A 20519-nucleotide genomic window follows, 5' to 3' on the forward strand; every position below is an offset into this window, starting at 1 on the left:
TTTCAGAATTTTTTTTAATTTAAAAATTTAAGGCTAAATAATAGAGGGTAAGTAGGTAGGTAGGTAGATAGATGATAGATAAACAAATAGATGGTAGATGTAGGTAAGCAATGAAGCATAATATCCACTGATGCTGCCTCCTCTCCCTGTGAAATCCACATGATTTTTTCACAAGGCATTTTTCGTTTCACAACATGAAAGTGGTTGATATAAATTTGGTGAGTAATTAGTGTGCTCTGCATTAATCTTTCCTCCGTTACTTATTGCTTCTTAGGTTTACATATAAGGTCTGTGGCTTGTTTTAGCATTTGGCGTGGTCTTTGTGTTCCAAGGGCAGTTTCTCTTTGCCATGCACTTTAACAAAAGACTTGGAGGTTACCTCATGGTAGAAATTATGCAGAGGAAACAGCACTTGAAGACCCTATTTGAGGAAAATGATAGGGCAATCAGAAGGTGCAGGTCTCTTTTACAGTCGTCTCCCATTATTGTAAACCAATAACTTGAATTCCACACATTGCCTAGATTTCCTCCCCTAATTAGTGGGTTTATTCTCCAAGGAAACCTTTATCCACCTCATTCTTAGGAAGAACCTATCTGTATCTAATCATGTTCAAATTGTACAGCAGATGTAGATTGAGCATTGCTTCTATAGTGCATTGATTTTTCTTTCTCTGTGTGATCTGCTTTGTTGGCAGGATCCTTCCCTAAACCACAAAGCCTACAGGGATGCATTCAAAAAGATGAAGCCGCCAAAAATCCCTTTCATGCCCTTATTGCTTAAAGGTAATGATTTCCTATCTGTTATGGTATGCAATGTCATCTTCCAGAAATGTCTCCTTCTAACTACAGCAGAAAAAAAAATGTGACTCTCAGTTAATATCTTATAGTAGCCTCAGCTTTTATACCTCTATATTTGCATGGAATTGTTTTTCAAATACCCAGTTGTTTTTTAAATGTCTAGAATGTATATTGTACTTGAATAGTGTCAAAGCATTGTCTCTAGAAACTTGTGTGTTTATACTGCTTTGTTACTAAGCCCTGTATTATTTTCTTTAATACCATGACATACTTAAACAAGAATAAGGCTAGCATACAGAGCCCAAAGGGCTAGCAGTGTCTGTTTAAATCCGAGTTTCAGAGACAGCAGTGCATAGTGTACTGATGTGTGAGAAATCCTGTCATTCGACAGAAGCTATGCAGCACATGAAAATTGGTAGAGTGTTTTTTTTCTGTCTCCAAGAAGTGGAATCTAGCTGGGAAGGTATCTGACAGCCCATTTACCACTGAGCTCTCTTCTGTAGCACACACACAGTTCATGTGAAACATGCCAGTTAAACTTGCTGACGTCTCAGTGATCTGTCAGACAGGGCATCAGTGGGAGGGAAGGCTACTGAATCTGGCCTGAACTCCTGACCTTCTGTGTACCCCCAGGGAAGGGGAATTGGGGGGAAATGTTCCTTGGCTACATTTTAATTGTTCCAAAGGGATTTTGTAGAAAGAAGCCTTCATCGGACCTCTGCCTCTCAGAGGTGATGTCTACAGAATCAGGTTCCTTTGGCTGGCCTCATAAATGACTCCGGAAGGGAGTTGCATTGCTGACTGACATGGCCTGGCCATCCTCCCCAACTTCTTCCACTTCCATCCCAGCTGACAGTTAAGCTGGCATTCCCTCCTCTGCCTGTCCTGGAGGACTACTGTGTCTATGCCTCTCTAGAGACACACATTAGTCTTCCTCCATTGCTGCGAAACAAGGAACTGGTGTTAGGACAATGGAGGGGTGCAGGACATAATTTGTGCAGGCTGAAGAATCTTTTCAAAACAGTAAAGTAAGGAAAGACTGAAGTAAAATTATAGTTTAAAGGTTTATTTGCTTTCTTTTTGTACTTACCTGTGTTAGGATACATTTATGCAGGCTCATAGATACTGTTGCAAAGTGCAGTGCCTTCAGCTGGAGGGCGAGTGGTGACAGGTGGAAAGCAATTCTTGAAATTATTTAAACACAAATGGAAACAGTAGGAATGAGCAAATGTGTGGGAAAGGAATTGATTTGGATGAGAAAAACCAGAAACAATAAATGCTTGCAAGGCACTGTCTTCCATTAAGTGTCCCTTTAAACTTAGAAAGAAGTGATCCTGTCCCTCTGTGCTTCCGAAACCTCATGCAGTTGAGACACTCACTTACCTGAGCATGCATGCCGCCTTCTGCTCCGATGAGTTTAGACCGTCTGGTGGCAGCAAAACAAATTTGCTTCTTTTCTGTTGAAACTACATTCACTCATTCCAGAAGAAGCAGTAGAAACCTTTTTGAGTTTAAATAAGCACTTATTTTTTCTTCTATCAGTATTATCTTTTACTTAAAGCTTTCATTCTTATCTGGAATAATGTCCAAAGAAAAATAAGATGATGGTTGAGGGTGTAGCTCAGCTGGTAGAGTGCCAGCCTCAAGTGCAGGAGACATTCAGTCCTCAGCTCTGCATAAACCAGCCATGGTGGTAGAGGTCTAAGATCCCAGCCCTCCAGAGGCGGTAGCCAGATAGATCAAGAGTTTAAGGTCATCCTCAACTATAGGCCCAATTAGAGACCATCCTGGCTACATGAAACTCCATCTTTAGAAAGAAAAGAAAAATACAAAAATGTGTATCATGGCTACTAGTGGACACTTTAGAAATAAACCACTTTAATTCTTAGGCATTTTAACGGAATAATTATTTGAACTATTTTAGAGTAACTAGCTTAATATTTAGTGACAACTCTTCCTCTCACTTCTGTGCCTTCTAATTCAAGTTGCTTTCCATCAGAAAATGGGGAAGAGAGGTTGAACTCAGGGTCTGTGTGTGCAGGAAGGGTTAGACCTCCCATGGTTCCTGTGGTAAGTAGTAGCTCCCAGTGAGAAACCCTCAGGTGTGAAGCCTTTCTTCTCCTCGGGCCAGCCTCTGTCCCCTCAGTCACTCCTCAGCTTTCTGTTCACCAGTCCCTTCTGTACTTCAGCTTTCTGCAGCCCACACGAGCATGAGACACACATGTGCACGTACTCACACACACACACACTCATACTCTCTCACACTCACACATTCACACATATTCACATTCACTCATACTCTCTCTTACACATTCACACACTCATACTCTCACACTCACACACACATGCACTCACACACACATGCACTCACACACACTCATACACATACACACTCACACACACAAGCACTCACACACTCACACTCACTCATACTCACACTCACACATATGCACACACACACTCACACACTCACACATATACAAACTCACACATGCACTCACACACACTCATACACACTCACAAACATACACACTACACACATGCACTTTTACACTCACACACACTCATTTTCACACACTCACACATACACTCAGACACACATGCACTCTCACACACACACACATATACACACTCACACTTACACACACATGCACTCACACACACACACTCACACTCCTGAGTAGAGCACCTATCCCACCTGCTGCCTTCAACAAGTCCTGAGAGCCTATGGGGAGAGATGAGGTCAAGTGGGAAGACATTCAAGAAAGGATGTAGGAGACAACTTACAAGTTGCAGAGGTGACAGGTGTGGCAGAAGCCCAGCGGGTGGACTCTAACCGGAATTGAGAGACCTAAGTCTTTCCATAGCCTGACGCCCGTGTCTGAAGGACCCTGCCCTCCCTACCACTGATTCCCGGCTCTGCCAATGGCATCAGCATGATTTAGCTGTGACTGTCTCTTGGGCCCTTGTTTCTCTGCATGCTTACTTCCTGCAGCCGCCTTAGAAAGCCTTCGTGAGACCAAGTGGGTCAATTCATGTAAAAACCTGAAGCTGTGCCTGATAATATTGTCACTGGCCGTCGCCATCCTTAGGAGCATGGGGTGGGGGCGGGTGGCACCAGCCACTGAAAGGAACCCGTGAGGCCAAGCTCCTAGGCTGTGTCTCATGGTGGCTGAGTGAGCGCAGAGTAGTGTTTGCTGCATACAAAATGTAAAAGTGAACTTTGCGAGCTACTCCTTTTGAAATCTTGTGTTGTGGGAATTTCTGAAGGCGAAACCATGAAAATTAGTAAGCTATTGTGTAATGAATTGTGAATGGTTCTGTGAGCGGCTGTTTATAGAAATCTCCAAAGGATAAAAAGCTCATGTCACCACAGCAAGCCATACTGCATGCAAGGGACACCTTGGGGACAGGTGTGTCTCAGTGTGTGCTGCCTTCGGTGGCCCTGGGAGCACAAGCTCGCAGTGTTGCAGTCAGGTTTCGCAGCACCTGTCTCAACAGCTTTGACTGGGTCTGTTGTTGGTGACAGCAGGGGTATTTACATGTTCTTTAAGTTGAATAATTCGTACTGCAGTCCTTGGCTGTGGAGACGCTAAGGTTCCATTATGCACTGTCTCATCCATTTTTGTATGCCAGAAATCCCCAGAGCCTCAGATGCTAGCTTAATATGTGTCATCCCCAAATCTTTACCTCTTGAAGAGTCAGTCTTTCAGACAAAAGGAGGTTTCTCTTTTAGCATCCTCAGCCACATCTTTGGGACAGTGGGAAGACCCAAGCCCTCACCACTAAACACAGGCCCAGCCACTGAACTGGACCCCAGCACCTTGGTCACTTAAAACCTAGTGAATCTCAAACCAGATTTAATTTTCCCTTTTCCCTAGAAGCAGCCCTTCCTTCTGCTGCCTTTCCTGTTTAATCTTCCTAGCGATGCTGTCTCTCTCCCAGTCACATCACTTCTGATACACAGGCTTTGGAAACCAAACTTTTTAATTTCTTCATGTTTTTAATGTAAACTTGGAAATCTGAATCTAAACTGTTTTAACTAAAGAAAGTCCCATTTACACTGGCTAAACGAGGTTTTATGCAAATATATAAATATTAAATCCCTGTTGCTTATGAATATTTATTTATTTTCTGCTCAGTCTTTTGACCTGAAAAACATAATGGATCAATTAAATTACAAAATTGCATCAGCTGATATCACCGCAAGTTAAAATCAACTCTTCACTGTAAATGCAAAGTATTTCAGGAAGGCTATGCTGCCCCCTAAACTTATTGTTGTACAGGGTTAGTTTCAAGTCACCTTGTCAAATATGTGGCATAATTCCAAAATGCTTAAGAAAAAAAATCATAAATTGCCTTGTTTCTAAACAAGTTTGTTGTTTCAGGATCTCTTCCTAATAGTATATTTATCTTGCTGTTTTTAACTTCCAGATGTAACGTTTATTCACGAAGGAAATAAAACATTCTTGGATAATCTTGTCAACTTTGAAAAGCTGGTATGTACACTTCATTGCTTTTCCTTTTTCCTCTCTGTAAGGGAAATGCATGTTGTCTTTCCTGCTCCAGGAAGCAAACGGTCTGGGTACCTTTTCTCTGCTGTGCACAGAGTGACCTCAGGGTCTCTGCTGCATGTGTGACGATGTCATCACTAGGCTGGCACGACTTTGAGAATCTGCCTTTTATTCTTTTAAGTAGTATCTCGTTAGCTTAGCACCGGTGACTGGGTAAATAGTATGGAACCAGGTATAAAGGCATGAAGGTGCTGTCAGAAGCAGTTCCCACAGGAGAGCTCAGTGTCTGCACAAGCGTGCCAGGATGCCCCAGGGTAAACCACTTTAAGTCAGTGAGCAAGAAAGTCCTCCCAGATAGCTGTGTCTGTCTCTCAGAACCCCAAGCTTGGATATGCACCTGAGATTCATGGGTTCTACAGGTGAGGGGAAAGGCTGCCTCCTTATTGGCCTCTGCTGCAGGACCTCCCCACTGATGGATGCAGGGACCTGGTCAGGCCTCTTGTGTACGTACATTCCTGGGAGGTTTCTCCCTAACCACCCTTCCAGGACAGTCACAGTTTATCCTCGGTGGGCCCCTTAACCCTTCTGCCCTTGCACCAAGAAGAAGCTATCTACAGAGCTGAGTGGGCCTGAGGGGGGACCCCATAGCAGTGCCCCACACTCAGCCTCGTGACCAGAGGAAGGCATTTTTCTGACAGATGACCTTTAGTGTCATAGATGAAATGTTACATCATGGTCAAAGGTGATCCCAGCACTCCTCTCTAGGGATCCTCCTGACCTTTGAGTGGCCTTTTCAGTGATGACAGTGGATTTGCATGAGCTCTTTCAGGAACCATCCCTATGAGACTAGAGTCAGGCTTCAGAGAAGGTCAGTTGAGGCTGAGGCCCCAGACCAAATCCTGTACGAACTGTTTAAAGAGCATTCAGACTGAAGTCTCCAAGTGGTGTCTGGTGTCTGACCTTGCCTTCTTATCTCTCTGTCACAAGGCCCCCAGGACACACAGGGGCTGAGGCACACAGGAAAAGTGAAGTTAGCTCCTTCACCCAACACCCCAAACCCGAACTACCAGCCTCTCTCAAAGATAGACATCCTCCAGCCTCACTCCGTAGTAGCCCTTAGCAACTCGGAAGATGACGGCTTTGGGACAGTTATTTGGGGAGTTGAGATGCAGATGTGTTTTGTTTCAAGTCTCTTTCTTTCTCTCTGCCCCAAATATTTTAGAATCAGAGCTCAGTTGTTTCACATGCTACAGTGAAACCAACATGGCCAGCAGTGGGAATGTGGAGGGATTTTCATCTTGTTTTGTATTGTTCTGTGATTCCCTGAGGACCCCAGCTTGCCCCTTAGCAACCAAAGTCTCAGTCACTAGAATTCTCAGCCTAAGCAAGTTTATCTCCAGAGTTTGGTATTTATGAATGGTCACAGGGATATGAAGCTATTGGTCAGAACTTTCTTTGCCTCCTGTCCAATATGTCTGTTTCAAATCACCAGAAGAGCGTTGTAGGGTATGTGTGAAGATCTGGGATGTACCATGTCACCTGGCCTGGAAGTCTTTGTGGGTCTGGGGTGTTTTCCCCTCTGACCCTGTGGGGATGTAGGAAGGCCATTGCACTCCTTAAAAACTGTTACCTCTTCAGAGCAGACTGGGAGTTGACCTTCACCCTAAGGCGAACAGTGGCCTGGCTCCATTCCTTGTGTTCTTTCTCCTCAGATAATGTCACAGCATGAAAGAACAGTTCCACACAGGCTCACACAGAAAGAGCCATGAGAGGCTTCAAGCTCTTTCCACCCTCTCCCTTTCTTCATTGTCTGTGGTCTTTTCTTTCCCCCCAGCAATTCAGTGGAGCCCAACAGTAGGCTGACACAAGGTATAAATACTGACTCCACTACATCCATAAGAACGTTTAAGAAAACAGCATGGAAGCTGAGCCTGAGTCTATAATCCCAGCACTCAGGAAGCTGGGCTAGGAGGGTCAGCCTGAGGTACATAGTGAGTTCCAGGCCAGCCTAGGCTACAGGACAAGATGCTACCTCAAACAAGCAAACAAAATCCAGCAGATCCTTGGCCATCAGACACCTACTGGCACATCATTCCTTGAATGTGTGTGTGCGTGTGTGCGTGCATGCGTGCAGTGTGTGTGTGTATGTGTGTCCTGGTCTATCACTTTCCACCCTTGAGAGAGGGTCTCTCCCTGAACCTGGAGCTAAGGTGGTAACCAGCAAGCCTCAGCAAGCCTCCTGTCCCTACTCCCTGTTCCCCGTGGTGCTGAGGTTACAGGCACATGCATAGCCATGGCAAGCTCTTTATGTGGGTTCCTGGAGAGTTGAATTCAAGCCCTCATGCCTGCACTGCAAATGCTCTTGCTCACCAAGCCATTTCCCCAGGCCCTTGTGTATCATTCCTAAAGAGAGGAAACTACACTAATGATGGCCTGGTCCTCAAACCACTTGAAATGCAAGTGGCTCTTCAAACTCAGCATGCCTTGAGTTGACCCTCCTTTGTGAAAAAGACAGATGAGATTAGAATTTTTTTTTTCAGAAACACAAAAATCAATTTCATATCATACTCAGGCCAGCATTCCACTCAGGAGCTGGAGCATCTTTGTAGAGACAGTATTCTTAGAGAGTGTCTCTTAGCAGAGGACAAGGTTTCATTGAAGCTAAAACAGGATCATCTTTCACAATAATCAACCAATGGGACCTAAGTGAATTAGCTTATGAGCAGCCAGTTCCTCACGGTGGATGTTAACTTCAGCCAGTCAGCAGATAACTCAGGGTGTTATCTTTATCTGGCTGACACAGGCCTGCACATTAAATCAGACCACATGCAAATCCAGAAGTGCTCATCAGGTGCAATAAGATCCCCATTGTTCCCTGGGCTAAGTTCCTTGCTGCCTCAGCAGCTCTAGATGTTTCTACCTCAAGCTATGAAATGTTGAAGGAGCAGAGGATTCTGTCCTTTTCTTTCGTCCCCCGATATTACGAGCATGATCTTTGATCGTGTCTGCCTCCCGTCCTGTCGGAACAAGCAGAGATGGGAATCAGGACTGCAGTCTCGTGCTGCACACAGCACTGAGCCTTACATCAGCCCAGCCTCTCAGTGCTGCACAAATGTCACAGGATAGGGATCGGCGTGACGCCACAGACTGAAACAACAGAAAGTCTGTCCTGGGAATTGGGGTAGAATTTGGGGAAGGAAATGTAACAATGCGTTCACACAGACGTGAGTCCGGTCTCATTTCCTCTTCAAATGCTGCCTGGCTGCCCCACTGAACTCTCTACTATGGATGGTATTGAATGAGCCGAACGGTAGCCAGGATAATTTAATCAGACTGTCAAATCCTGATAGCGTTTCTGTCATCTCATTGGATTTTAAGTGAGGACGTTTTATTGTTAGCATTATTCTGTTAGCAATAACTCACCGTTTGTCATCTGTGGGTGCTCCTGTGACTGACCTGTGCAGGCAGGTTGTGAAGACGGTGCTTGGAGGACCAGATAATGAATTGGTGTTGATCCTTGAATAATGAGATATTTGGGTTTTGATTTGAAACCAAGTAAGGAGTTCCCGTCATTCTCCAGAGAATAGGATCTACTATGGCAGCACTGTTAGAATATTCTGGCATCTGTGTGGGAGGAACTATCCCTAGTGGAGGGCAGTTCTTCTGAAACACTAGGTTTCCCACCATTGTGGAACAGTGAAAATAGCCGAGTGAGCTAAAGGACTACTGTAGAGACACAGGTATGAGGTGAAGGGATCTTGTCCAGGCTTGGTGGTGTAGGTCTGTGACCCCAGCTACTCAGGAGGCTGAGGCAGGAAGATTGAGAATTCTAGGCCAGCCTGGGCAGGCAGGTGAGACACTCTCTAGAAATCTTAAAAAAAAAAGTCTGGGTAGCTCAGTGGTAGAACACTTACCTGATACGCACAAGGCCTAAGCATGGTCTCCTCTTCCAAAATGGCCTTTAAAAATGCTGATGTAGACACTCTTCTTCCACGAGTCCTTCAGGTCCCACCATTGTTTGAGCCCTTGAATCCACAAACTCTCTGCCTCCATTCGGGACATGCATGGGAGCCCATAGATGAGGCTCAATTAGTGGAGTTGCCAGCTGAGCATTCAAGAGTCCCTGGGTTTGATCCCCAGCCCTGTAACTGGGGCAGTGGCACACACGTGAGCCTGTGTCCTGAGTATGCAGAGTCTTCTGGTGGTAAAAGTCCCAGCAGTGACAGTAACTCAGAGTCAGTGTATGCTGTACTCCTCAGAAGGGAGGTCTCAAAGAGGCTTCATGAAGAGAAGGCAACACCTCACCTTCAAGGAACTCACAAGCAAATGTGGACAGGAAGTTGGGGGCAGTAAAGACAGCATGTTCTCCTGTGGTTCAGCACATCTCCACTATCTGGGAGCCACCATTTTTGCTGACGCAAACTCTATACTCTTGAATAATCCAAGATTAACATAATCAATTAAAATTGTGTCCAGCTCCAAGCTGAACTCTTCGCTTCTTACCCAAAGCGCTAGGCTGCCATCTGTCCCTGCAGGTGTTGCTGCCTCAGTGGTCCTTCATTGCCGCACTCTCCCTCTGTCTTTCAGCACATGATTGCAGACACTGTCCGAACCCTGAGACACTGCAGAAGTAACCAGTTTGGTGAGTAATTGAAATTGGGGTGGAACGCATACTGACTTCTCAGTGATACTGACTGTGGCCATTCAAGAAATACTTAATGACCCTAAATTCAAACAAATTATGAAGTCTATGTATCAATGTGCGTGCTTTGTTTATATTCTAGATTTTTATTGTGCTCCCTCACTGCGTCTTTGGAATGTAGAGTAAGACAAGATGTGGCAGATCATTGCCCCCTTGTGCAAGCAGTCGGAGAGACAGAAGTTCACCCACCCACCCCATCCCCTTCTCCGTTTCGCTTGCCCAGCCCCTCAGATTTACTGATGAGTTTAGCAGCATGGCCCTGCCTCTAGCCTCCTTGCTAGGAGACCTTCCTGGAATAGATCTGTGGTTTATTAGGGCGCCTGAAGTGGCCTTCCACTGTTTTTCTTCCCTTCAACCCAAGCTTCCTATCAGTTGAAAAAGTTTTGGTTTTTTTCCTGAGCACTTTTGTAGAATCTTTCCTGAGACTACATATGCAGGGATATTTTTTTTTCCATTTTGAATCTCAGTCATGTCTACCCTGTGTTTCAATGGTATTAGTGTTTTTCAAGAAGGGAGAAAATTGTCTTGACAAAGTGGCAGGAGCTTTTACCTGGACAGCAGGATCCTGCCCATCCTGGTGAGCAGGCATCCTTTTTTTTTTTTAATTATTATTTTATTAAGAGATTTTCTATTCATTCTACATACCAACCACATTCCCCTGTCCTCCCTCCTCCTGCCCCCCAGCATTCTCCCCCAACCCACCCCCCTTTCCCGCCTCCTCCAAGGCAAGGTCTCCCATGGGGAGTCAGCAGAGCCTGGTATATTCAGTTAAGGCAGGTCCAAGCCCCTCCTCCCGTGAGCAGGCGTCCTTAACCCTTTGGTGCAGAACCCAGAGCCAAGGCTAAGAGAGGCTAATTCATGCAGTCCTGGCTTCTTTCCCAGCCCATTACTTTGACCTGTGCTGATTCTACAGGTAGAAATAGTAATTTTAAAAGAGAGAGAGAGCCAGACGGTGGTTGCACACCCCTTTAATCCCAGCACTTGGGAGGCAGAGGCAGACAGATCTCTGTGAGTTCGAGGCCAGCCTGGTCTATGGAGCTAGTTCCAGGACAGCCAGGGCAGTTACACAGAGAAACTCTGGAGAGAAGCAGGAGGTGGGAGTGGAGGTGGGGGGGTAGGGGTGGGGGGGTGGAGACCTGGAGAAATGCCTTTGGAAGTTAAGAACACTCGCTGCTCTTGCAGAGGACCATGGTTCAGTTCCCAACACCCACATGGTAATTCACAACCATCTGTAACTCCAGGTCAAGGGAATTTGACACCTCCTGATATCTGAGGGCTCTTGCATGCATATGATGCACATACATACACTCAGGCACACACACATATAGATGAAATAAAATAAATACAGTTCAATAATTATAAATCAAAGATGGGCAACCTGGTGGGAGTAGACTTTAAGTATTATATCTTCATTGCAATTTGTTTCAAAAATACCGCAAATATAGAGAATCAGAGTCCACCACCACCAAAGAAAGTACTCCTAACTATTTGGTATGAATGCTTCAAATGCTTATTCTATAGTATACTGCTCGTGGATGTCACTACAGTGGATAGTATCCCCCAGCAAAGCCAACTAGGAACTGAACCTCCTATATGTGTTATGAAGTAGAGAAGGAGAATTATAAAATACAGAACCTGATTCTCTAAATATTCAATTCAGTGGATACTACTTGAAATGCACTTCTATAAGTTTTCATTAAGTCCATGAGCACAATGCAGTCATAATAGAGTGGCACTGTTACCACAAAGGTCCTTCAGATGCCCAGTGCACGTTCACATTTCTTCCATTGGCCTTTGCTTCCAAAGTGATCACCAAATACTCAGCTAAAACTACCAGTCTGATTTATCAAGAAACAGTTTTTGTGTATTCCCAGTATGGGCAAGAGGGTCATGCTGGCTTGGCTGACCAGGCTTGAACCTCCCACTCACCAGAGGATTCTGCATAGCCCAAAGCAAAGGTAAAACTTAGCTGTCAGGTGTGTGTTCTTAAAATTAGGCTGCGACTAAATTATCTGACCTCCTTTTAACAATTTCTTTCTATGAGCCTCATTAACCAATGCTAATATGTGGGATAAGGTAAGAAAACATCACTCAAAACAGTTATGAACTATGGAGTGCCACGCAAGGGTCAGCATGATTGCTGGGACTGTTCATCGGGACATCTTTTGAATGCTTGTTATTGACAAACTTATCTGTACAGCTGGCCAGCGTTTACCAAACTAAAAGCGATCTCCCAATGTCTTCCAGAAAGACATTCCAGCATCATAGCTTACCAGTCACGGTTACAATGCTGAACTTCCAGTGTTTATTTGCTGAGGCCAGGAAGTCCAAGAGTTAGAAGCTGTCTATGGCGGACAGCTCAAATTATTTTCTTACCAGACATATTCTTCATGGGAGAGGGAGAAACTGTTTTTCCCAGAAGTGCTGCAGTACATGCTCCTTTTCTGAGCCTGCATCCTGAGACTCACCGTGGCTTTGTCAGTCAGTTCTCCTCTTCCCTAATGTGGGTTCTTTTCTGTTTCTCTTTTCCCGTGGTGTTGGGCTTGCCCCATTGTCCATGCACCTTACCTCAGGATCCTTATGAGAGCTGTCCCTGGTGTGCATCCACATAGTCATGACTCACTGAAACCTCTCTTGTGGCCTCTTTGGATTGCCTTATCCTCCTGGGTACTCTTTAGCCCGTGCATACATTTTGTGAGCCCACTTTTCCTGTACCCGTTCCTGAGGTTCTATTCTATGGACACCAAAAAAGTGTACAGAAATCTAGTAAGCTTTTGTGTTCAGATACTCATTCCTAACAATTCCAAGCTGAGATATACAAACTACAGACCAATGCTTGGGAGTTTGTGCTCAGGAACCAATGGGGCCTGGTTTTGCATCCTAGCTATGGCATTTACTGGCTGCCTGCTGAGTTTCCTCATCTGTAAAGGGGTGACAGTATGACTTCTAAATAGTCTGTTTGGTATGGATGCCTTTCCAGTCAGCCTGCCTGATCTGAGCTGAAGTTGTTCATCTCCGGGGACAAGGATGCTGCTTCTAGAACTAACCTACTCTCAACCCTTCGTGTGGGGTTTACTGCATAAAAGTAACGCCACTGCTCCCATGACGTTGATTGTTCATTTTTCCTCTAAAAATTAGGAAGTGACATGTCTCCAAAGGAGCAGCAAGAGCTGAAGTCCTATGTCAACCACCTGTATGTCATCGACAGCCAGCAGGCCCTGTTCGAGCTCTCTCACAGGCTGGAGCCCCGGGCCTGAGCCATGCCATTCTGCCCTGTGACTGCAGCACGTAGAGCGAAGGAAAGGTCTCCGGTCAGCATGTTGCTTCCTGTGAGAAAAGAGGTTGCTGAGTTTTATCAGCATACCATGAGACAAGTGCAGGAAAGCCAGCCAAAGCAAGTTTGGGAAGTGACGTCATCCACCCGAGGCAGGAGAGTGCCCCCCTCCACCCCTGCTGTCAGTGAGAAGACAAAAGGAATCAGAGCATCCTTGGAACAGGGTTTTTCTTATGCTGGTGATTTCAATCCAGCCCAAGTCTCAGCTTATGGTGTGGCAGCATTAAGAGAAAACATGTCTTGATATACAGCAGCCAGATTGTTGTTGTTTTTTTCCAGTAAGATTGTGTGTATAGCAGGAAGGACCGTCACTCTGCCTGTACCACTTGACTGCCTGTGGGCCATTAAGAGACTGAGAACACCTGAAGACATCTCCAGTGAGAGCATCTCCAGAGGGCCCAGGAGGAGAGGCTTCTGCAGCTAGAAACTGGACATCACCCTGGCAGGCATGGCCTGCTGTGCAAATAAGAAATGCCTGGCACACACTTCTTTGCTTCCACAATCATTTACCAGTGTATGTGCAGATGAAACTAGCTTCTGTACCACTGATGTACTCCTGTAAGCAAGGCAGACTGAGTTTCTCATCCCATAAGGAACTGGGCAGTGTTCAGTTTCTGGGAACTTTCTTTACATATATTTTTGTTCTTGTTGTCGTTGAGTGCAACATGATTTTCAGAAAAACCTGGACCCGATGGTGGGTCCTCACTGTCCACTTACTGAGATCACAGAGTTGCCAGCTTCTGCATTCTTGTGCCTGATGCAGCCTTGGTGTTTGCAGAACTCCACCAGGCTCCCTGCCCACGGGATGTAGAATGTCAGCCCATGAGGGAGCAGGAGTGAAGCGGAGTATATATCGCTTAGCAGTTGGGCTTACCAGTCTTTCAGTGATTGAAAGGTACCCAGAAATGCCTAAAATCTGACTTAACTGGAGAGTTGGAACCCCCACAGTCCACTTCCCAAGTAAAGCCAGAGCCTCTCTGCAATTTGCCTTTTTCCTTTTCATTTTTTTATTTTTATTTTTATTTTTACAAATCGGGCCTCATATACCAAATAACACCTCTTGGAATTCTCAAGGACTGGTTAGGGGATTTCCCTGAATCCTCAAGTAAGCAAAGAGCTTGTGGTTAAAACAAGCCTGCTGTCCCAATAGCTCTTCACTATGTGCACGCCCCCATCTGATGTATTAGGTGTATGCATTTTCAATCCTGAGTATGGGTATGTTCCTCACACCCCTGAGGGACTGACTGGTGAGTGTCCACAGACCTGCTTCCTACTCTCTTCAGCACCATCATCTAAGGTATGCCCCTTGCCTCCTGACTCCTTGAGAGCCACGCTGTTTCCTGGTCTTGGGACCACAGTGAGCCTGAGATACTGCTAGAAGGAACTATATGGAAAAATTTGGGATAGAGCTTTCAAAGAGGTTGCATCTGGTCCAGCGTGTAAAATTTCAGTCCTGGAAACTTATGGGATGTTGTGGAAACACTCCAGCTAGGACTGGTTCCCTGAGAAAATGTTTCACAGGGCTGAGAGCCAACAGATGAGAGCAGAGCCGCAGAACCAGGGAAAGCGGGCTTTCTTGGTGTGTGACCAAGCACAAGCACTCACAACGCCCTTGGCAGTTTCTGAGAATGCCGCAGACTTAGAGCACAAACACTTGTGTCTTCCCTCCAAGCTAGCAACCAGGATTGGGCTAGTGAAATCGTACCAGGCCATTTGATACTGTCTGTGTTCTAACCTAATGAATTAACATTAGCTCTTACATTGCTCCAAGCAGAACCTTCCCTTCAGAACTCATTGTAGGTGGAGATCAGTTTGAGTAGAACTCATCTGTCTAGACGCCAGCTCAACTGGGCTGCACAAGCCATACCTGCATCATGCTTAGCATACTTATAAAATCCTGTAGGACATGAGTGGGAACAGGCCGGGAGAGTCTGCTTTTCCCAAAGCAAAAGTCAGGTGGCATTTGTTTTCCCATCCTGTCTCCTGAATATCTGAAATCTCTACATCTTCAACCTTAACACCTGTTTCTAGGGATTTCTCAGGCAGCAGATCTAGGGACTTCAGGAGGTTTGCAGAATCTTAAATCTGAAATGAGAGAATATTCCAGAATTGTCAGACCCTGTTTGTTCCACAGGAAGGTCTTCCTAAGGCAGCTGACCCGGTTCCTTCTCCAGAGCCTCCCCTGGGTCTCCCCAGAATCAGTATTGCTCTCCCTGAAGGTGGACTAAGAGATGTCTAGGGTCTCTTCCAGTTCTCCTTTGGATTTTTATGATTACATAGATCCCCATCCCTCCCTAAACCCTGTATAATTGGGATCTTCAACAGTGAGTGATACCTGGACCTCTTTCTAAGAGCACAGCCCTCTAGGGGGGCTGTGGGTCTTGGCATTCCATTCCTGCCAAGCAGCCCCACTTGCTAGTTAGCACGGGAGGCAGAACGTGAGTTCATCTAGGGGAAGTCACCAACTTTCCAAATGTTTTAAAGAATTTACACACGCATTTGCAGATGCTCCATAGCCTACAGGTTTGAAATTCACTTACAGTCTGTATAATTGCCAAATGGTTATAGTAGCACATAGAATAACTCACATTCACTCTTTTCTAGTATCCTTAATTGCATTGAGAATAAATTCCTTTTCCTACTCCAGTATCTACAAGCAAGTAGTGTGGCACATACTTTGAATTTAGAGGCATGAGAATAACGTCCCACACCTCCTAGTCTGCAGGGACATATTTCCTAGATGCACACGCGCCTGAATGAAGAGTAAGTGGTGTGGACAAGTGGCTGCTTGTGTAGACTTCTGGTCCTGGAGCTGGCCCCTTGATGCTGCCTAAGTCCCAGCACTGTGGTTTTGCTACAGACAACACATGCACTGCAGACCCTGAACTAAATGACACAAGCACCCAAGCTTTTCAGAATTGGACCAAATCATTAATGTTTGGAAGACAAGGGCCACTGCAGCTGTCCAGCATAGGAGTTCTTCTCAACTTCAAAGACGTGTCCTTGAAATTTCAGCCTGCTCATTACTGAGTGGGCCAGTTTTGCTCCAGAGAAAACACATTTTGAAAAAAATTGCCAAAAAAGTCAGATGAAATGTACTACTGTATAAAGCAAAGCTGTATATACTAAGCATTTTTAGCAGAGTAATATTTATTTGCATAGCCTATTTATTGTATTCGTATTACACTGTTATTAAATACCAGGATGAAATCAATGACCAGAAGCGAGGACTCTTGCCTTTGGATATCTCATTGCTTAGGACTGCTGTGACATTGTCAGCTTGCGATAACAATTAGAAGATAGAAAGCCCACAGTCTGGGCATCTACCTAACTTCTCAGGGACTACACCTCGTAGTTTTCCACCATTCTAAGAGCTGGTAAATATGAAACATTTGTTGAATTACCAGACTGCCATTGACAGTGTTTGCTTTTCATAGTTCATGCTTTCTGCCTCTGTGTATATGACTGTGCTGTGTATTTATCAAAGTAGGAAGCAATAATTTATATGTAAAAATGGCCAAGCAATATAAGGTTAAAACTTACATAAGTAACCATTACCTTATCTTGTATTTTCAAGTGTTTTTTTAACCTGCTTTTCCAAATATAAGACTATGTTAAACATACTGCTCATGCCTAGACTCTTCTTTCTTGTGGCCATGGGCCTGTGTTCCAGCACCATCTGGTGCTCTGTCTAGAACTCAAGGTGTCTCACTGAAAGAACTACAAGTAGGTGAAGAGCTCCAAGAACCCAGTCACCTACCCTGCTACTGCACCTGAACACTGCAGAGACTAAACACCACCTATTGGAAATCATAGCTTGATCTGAGCCTTGGAGAATGCCACACATGCTTCCATCACCCCACTCTACTTGAGTAGACCTGGGAATAAAGAGGAGTACCAGGCCTAGTGATTCCTATGCCAGGACGGAGGAGCTGAGTGGGTGGAGCTGTGGAGGGCTCTGGTGATGATCAGGAAAAGTGGGACAGGTATCTGCCAGCACTGTGTCAGTGTTCCAGGCCTTCTGCATCGCTCTCTGATACACTCAATGTCCCAATTGTCAAATTTAAAAATGGCCTGTGGCATGTGGCATCCCCTCCCCATGGGAATATTATATACCTCACGATGTTGAACTGTAACACAAATTGCTGAATGGTTTTATAAATGAAATACACGGGAGCCAGGTATTGGGGTGAATTCTGAAAGATCAGAGAAACAGAACAAGCCATAGCCAACCTCACTTTGCCAACTTCTCAGCCAATTCTGTTTCCACAAATCCTCAGACTGAAAGTTTCTGAGTTCTCATCCAAATTGATCTCAGCTGAACTGCTGCTAAAAGCCTAAAAGCTTAAAAGCATCTAGTTCCTGGTCCTCATGCCTTATATACCTTTCTGCTTCCTGCCATCACTTCCTGGGATTAAAGGTGTGTGTCTTTCCCAAGCAAGACATGAGATCTCAAGTGCTGGGATTAAAGGTGTGAGAAACCCTGTCTCGAAAAACCAAAAAAAAAAAAAAAAGGTATGTGCCACCATGCCTGGCTGTTTCCAGTGTGGCCTTGAACACACACAGATCCTACCTGCATGTGCTACCACTGTCTGACTTCTTTGTTTACTTATAATGGCTGGCCTTTTTCCTCTGATCTCCATGCAAGCTTTATTTATTAAAGCACAAATAAAATATCTCCGCATTTCAGCACAAATAAAATATCACCACATTAGCCGGGCATTGGTGGCGCACGCCTTTAATCCCAGCACTCAGGAGGCAGAGGCAGGCGGATTTCTGTGAGTCTGAGGCCAGCCTGGTCTCCAAAGCGAGTTCCAGGAAAGGCACAAAGCTACACAGAGAAACCATGTCTCAAAAAACCAAAAAAAAAAGTCACCACATTGAACTTTGAACTCTGGAATGGTCAGGTGTCTTGTTCTGTCTAGTGAAAAGGAGGAGTGACCCGTGTGATTTGTTTAAGTGTTGGAGGAAATCTGTGCTTTCCACGTCTGTTCCACTAGGAGCTCTGCACTGCTGAAGGTGAAAATGTCCAATCTGGGTCTTGGAGCTAAGGCAAAAAATGTAACAAAGCTGCAACTTAAGAACACCTTGAGAACAATACACAGCATTGCCGTTGGATGCCACTGAGACTTGGCAGTTGTTTCTCAGCAGAATTTAGCCTAACTGATTAGTACAGTCTCCCCCAACCCTTCTCAATGTACTTCACTTTGTCTTAGAGCAGTGGTTCTCAATCTTCCTAATCCTGCGACCCTTTAATAGAGTTCCTCATGTTGTGGTGACCCCCCCCAAACCATACAATTATTTTCACTGCTACTTCATAACTATAATTTTGCTACTGTTATGAATTATTGTGTAAATATCTTTTCTGATAGTCTTAGGTGACCCCTATGAAAGGGTCATTCAACCTCAAAATGGTCATGAACCACAGATTGAGAACCTCTACCTTAGACCATTGACAAGTAATTATCAGCTTTGCAGTAGCTGATGGATGACATACTATATCTGTGTAATGTACTTGTCTTTATGTGAGAAAAGGTAAAAATGATCTGAAGACCATTTCCTTAGATTAAAGCCTAATTAAAAGTCACCAGGAATTTGCCCATCTGTACAAGGGGAAATGGAGGGAACGTACAAGGGACAGTGTTCTTTGATAGCAACTTGGAGCAGAGGCAGGTGTTCCCTGCACTTTACTGTCTTAACCTGGTCCCATTGTTACCTCATCCTTGGAGACTTCCACATAGGGTCCTCCCGAAATCAGGAACTATCCTGGAGATAAGAGTGGGCAGCCCTGAGCTCCAGATTTGAGAGGAAGTAGATGAGAGGGCAGTGCCAGTTGGCAATGTTCCTACCTGATTTCCTCTGGTTCCAGTTAGAAGGAGGAACTAGAAGAACTAGGTTCACATGAGACAGAACCCTGTGCTCTTTCAAGTCAACAAACCTCAAAATGAATTTGTGATCCTGGCCCCAGGGACCTAGCTGCAGAATGGATTTCAGGGCAGCAGTCTCAGCACTGGGGTCCATTCTTGGAGGTCTCTAGGGCCCCCAATAAGCAGTCTCTACTTCCCTTCAGAAGATACTTGAAACAATTGAGATTCCTACAGTTTTAGGTTTGCTAAGGATCCTGCAGTGAGGCATCCCTGTTACTGGAGGCTGCCAGAATTTCTCTTACCTAAACAGAACAAGCAGTTGTCCTTCTACAAACAAGAAAAGCACATCTGCCATGACAGATGGTCACTGTGGAATAATCCTTTTGTACTCTGAAGATGTGTTGCTCTCATTGTTAATAAAGAGCTGACTGGCTAATAGCTAGACAGGAAGAGGTTAGGCAGGAGAGCCAGACTGAGAGAACGCTGGGAAGAAGGAGGGTGGAGTCCCCAGCCTGACACAGAGGAAGCAGGAGATGAACATGCCATGCTGAAAAAAAGTACCGCCATGTGGTAGGACATAGGTAGAAATATGGGTTAATTTAAGTTGAAAGAGCTAGTTAGTAACAAGCCTAAGCTATCAGCCAAGTATAATTAATAAGTTTCTGTGTGGTTATTTGGGAGTTAGCAGGTGAGACAAAAAACTCTGCCTACAAATGGTGCAGAGTCAGAGCCAAGGCCTGTAACGCAGGGCCTCTGGGAAACATGCTTAGACCCCTACCAGACTCAGAGCTTAGTTCTTGGTTTTGTCTTTCTAATGGTGACTTGTGTTTGCTTACAAGGAACAGGGCTACTATGTTTTACCCCTGCTATGGTTCCTAATTAGCCATCCCTCTTCTAGGGCCCGGGTCTTCCAAGAGTCAGGAGGGTTCTCTGAGTTTAGCTTTGTGAGCACGGGGTCACTGCACTTTCTTCACAGCAGCCTCAGAGTAAGCTCTGCAGCCACTTCCTGAGCCCATTGCACTCACCCATCTGCAGTGGAAATTTCTAGTTTCTGTCACACTGTACCTTCACAACAGGGCTAAAATAGCTACCACTGCCCACCCACCCCCACCCCCGGGAGGGGAACTTTTCAAACTTTCTCTTGCATAAACACACCTTGTCACCATTTATTTCCTGCTACTGCCTCACCAAATGGAAGAGGTTGATGGGCCTGGGAATTCTTCCTGGGAAGAGAATAGGTACTGCTGTGGGGTTTCCCAGCATCTTGGGAGTTCCCAGTGTGAAGTAGGTACTAGACATGGCAG

At 45.1% G+C, this 20519-nt stretch overlaps 1 protein-coding gene across 2 annotated transcripts in view; it reads left to right on the top strand.

Annotated features, from left to right (window-relative positions):
- Rapgef5 (Rap guanine nucleotide exchange factor 5) overlaps window positions 1–16971 on the top strand; it is a 240371-nt gene extending 223400 nt beyond the window's left edge. For both annotated transcript variants that reach the window (XM_052739192.1, XM_052739193.1), the window contains 4 exons: window positions 696–783; window positions 5233–5297; window positions 9900–9954; window positions 13153–16971. In XM_052739192.1, coding sequence (XP_052595152.1) covers window positions 696–783; window positions 5233–5297; window positions 9900–9954; window positions 13153–13271 — 327 coding nt within the window. In that variant the 3' untranslated portion in view covers window positions 13272–16971. The remainder of the gene's footprint in view (window positions 1–695; window positions 784–5232; window positions 5298–9899; window positions 9955–13152) is intronic.
- Window positions 16972–20519: the final 3548 nt, after the last annotated feature.

Source organism: Peromyscus californicus, unplaced genomic scaffold, assembly GCF_007827085.1.
Source record: "Peromyscus californicus insignis strain IS unplaced genomic scaffold, ASM782708v3 Scaffold_15__1_contigs__length_86483966, whole genome shotgun sequence".
Taxonomy (NCBI): Eukaryota; Metazoa; Chordata; class Mammalia; order Rodentia; family Cricetidae; genus Peromyscus; species Peromyscus californicus.